The following is a 2,500-nucleotide window of genomic DNA, read 5'->3' as shown; positions in this document are numbered from 1 at the left end:
TTACTACAATACAGTATTGAAGCATTACTGCATTGATTTTTCTATATTTTGCACATTGGTGGACACCAGCAACAACAGAAACTAGGTTGACCTCAATTAACATAACACAATAACATTAAACAAAGTCTATCATTTACATTTTTTTCATATCCACATTTTTCTTGTGTTTCTGTTGTGAAAAAGAAAAAGTTTCACTGTACCTTTTTTTGCAGTTGTTGGGGAAGAAGCAACACCCGGTGAGCACAGTACAAATACTTCATTACAAGTATATGTACTGTGTATATGAAATTACTTAATACAGAAAAATGTCTATATAATTAATTTTTCATCCCCAACACCATATCCCCCTCTGAACTGTAGAGGAGTGGAAGTATAAAGTAGAAATATTCAAGTTGAGTACGTCTACCTCAAACTTGTACTTGAGTCTATGTACTTACATACTTATTCTTTGGATATTAAAGACATAACTCAAGACTTTGACATATTTGATCCATGAACGTTGACATTTTTCTTCTTTTCCTTCCCGTGCAGCTTCCAGGATGAACGTGTCCACCCTCCTCCATCTCAGCTGCTGCGCCTCCTTCAAGGCCCTAAACCACGGAGCGTCCGCCAGCGACCTCTATTTGCCGTCTCTTGATGGTGTTTTAGTTTCCTCATTTTGAATAGAGACACGAATGCAGAGAGAAGAGCAACGGGCTGAGAGATTGACACAATTACTGCTTTCTTTCTGCTTTCCTAGATTATTAATCTTGTTCAGATTTATATTCCAACCCGTTGTGGAGGAAAACTCTCCGTCTTTGTCTTTCTTGGTTTTTATCATTTCCATTCAGTCAACATTCAACAGCTCAGCACAGAAAAAGAAGCTGCTGTCCAGCAGGTAGGTCTGACTGCAGAATGCTGACAGACACACACTGTGTTCAGACTCATGAAGTAATAGCACATGACTCCAATGTGACTCACCATGACTCCAACTGACCGTCTGCACCAGTCATGTCTCCAGTCCACTGACACCAGTCCTACACTGCCCTCTACTGGAACATATACAACACTGGATCTCATACATGGGTTTGTGCTTTGAATCTAATAACACAATATTGTATATAATATAGTATATTATTGAGTCAATGCAGAAATAATTTGTGCTCAAGTCAAACAAAAGGCAAGAAAAAGTTTATTTCTCTAATATTTCTTTATATCACAAAAAGTCTCCAAAATGCAGACTAGAACCTGTATAGAAACTGTACACAGAAGCAAGGCACTATACACTGAAGGATTAAAAAAGAAAACAATCAAACGCATTACATCATCTCCCCGGCCTGATTCCTCTTCTTCTATCGGACACAATAACGACACGAGACGACAACAAGGCTGCATCGTCGGGTTTGTAAATGGCAAGCGGTGAACTGTACAGCGAGAGAGAGTTCTGCGATTTCCAGTATTTATCAACATGACACAGACCTCCTCATATAGTATTAATCATTTCTAGCTCAGTGGAAATTCATGGACTTTAAAAAAGAAGAAAAAAGAAACCCTATATGGATTTGATAAATATAAATGATTTGTAACAGACAAACACAGATAGTAGCAGAGCGTGCTGAACTGGCTGACAGGCCCGCTCCCGCTCCTGACAGACGGCTGCATGGCTGACAGTGCGGGGGCACTGCTGTTCTGCTTATGGTACATATATACATTAACATTAAATTCAATAAACCTCTCGTAAGGTGCGTTTGTCTCCAACTCGTACGACCAAAGCGCCAACGCAAAAGCTGGCGGGAAACGTGCAGCAGGAAGCAGCCGGCGCCGCCTCTCGCTTCACTGGCCGCCTCCTTCCGTACCTTCATCGTTCCTCATCGTTGGGTGTGGTTGCCTCGGGAGAGGCGGAGCTCCCGAGCCTCCGATGTGTCCGGGGCGTCTTCAGGTCGGCTCTCCGTTCCCGCCCGTTTAAAAAAGTCCTTTTGCTTTCTTCAGCTTCACCTGCTTCCAGCCAGGCAGAGCGCCGTACTCCTCTCTGGTCGCCTCCAGCGCTTTCTGTGGGAGCACAGCGACAGTCACTCCTCAGTCCACCCGCAGACCGTTCACTACCTCAAAGCAACCGGAGATGCAACGGTTGCTTGAAATGAAAAAGGCCTTTTTTAGCCCTTTAAATAAAAAAGAAAGGTCACTTCCCGAGTCAAAGTGGGCACCCAATTAACAATACATGCAAAAGAAATATAAATATAAAATGTATCTCTTCCTTTTTGTATGCAAAAACCCAATCATCATTTCTTCCTGTAAAACTAAATATGACGTGTGCTCACGTAAATTAATACTGACCAATTTCAACCAATTAGTTATGACAGCCAATTAATCGATCTGCAACCGCCCACTTTTCAGAGGTCCAATCAAATGCAGAGGATTTGATTTAAATCCCTCTTGTGAGTGCACACGTCACTGTACAGAATAACGTACATTTTAAGAACATGCACAGCAATTTGTCCAAAAATAAGCCGGAAGGAGCCGT

At 42.0% G+C, this 2,500-nt stretch overlaps 1 protein-coding gene across 4 annotated transcripts in view; it reads right to left on the bottom strand.

The window, feature by feature from the left end:
- Positions 1–1,154: 1,154 nt before the first annotated feature.
- The window catches only part of svila (supervillin a), a 47,638-nt gene continuing 46,292 nt past the window's right edge, over positions 1,155–2,500 (bottom strand). For all 4 annotated transcript variants that reach the window (XM_068581789.1, XM_068581791.1, XM_068581790.1 and 1 more), the window contains one exon: positions 1,155–2,028. In XM_068581789.1, coding sequence (XP_068437890.1) covers positions 1,942–2,028 — 87 coding nt within the window. In that variant the 3' untranslated portion in view covers positions 1,155–1,941. The remainder of the gene's footprint in view (positions 2,029–2,500) is intronic.

The sequence above is a fragment of the Clinocottus analis genome, unplaced genomic scaffold (assembly GCF_023055335.1).
Source record: "Clinocottus analis isolate CAN_PGR_092001 unplaced genomic scaffold, fCliAna1.0.p SCAF_18, whole genome shotgun sequence".
Classification (NCBI taxonomy): domain Eukaryota; kingdom Metazoa; phylum Chordata; class Actinopteri; order Perciformes; family Cottidae; genus Clinocottus; species Clinocottus analis.
Note: the sequence above shows the minus strand (reverse complement) of the source record. Positions and strands in the feature narration are given on the sequence as shown.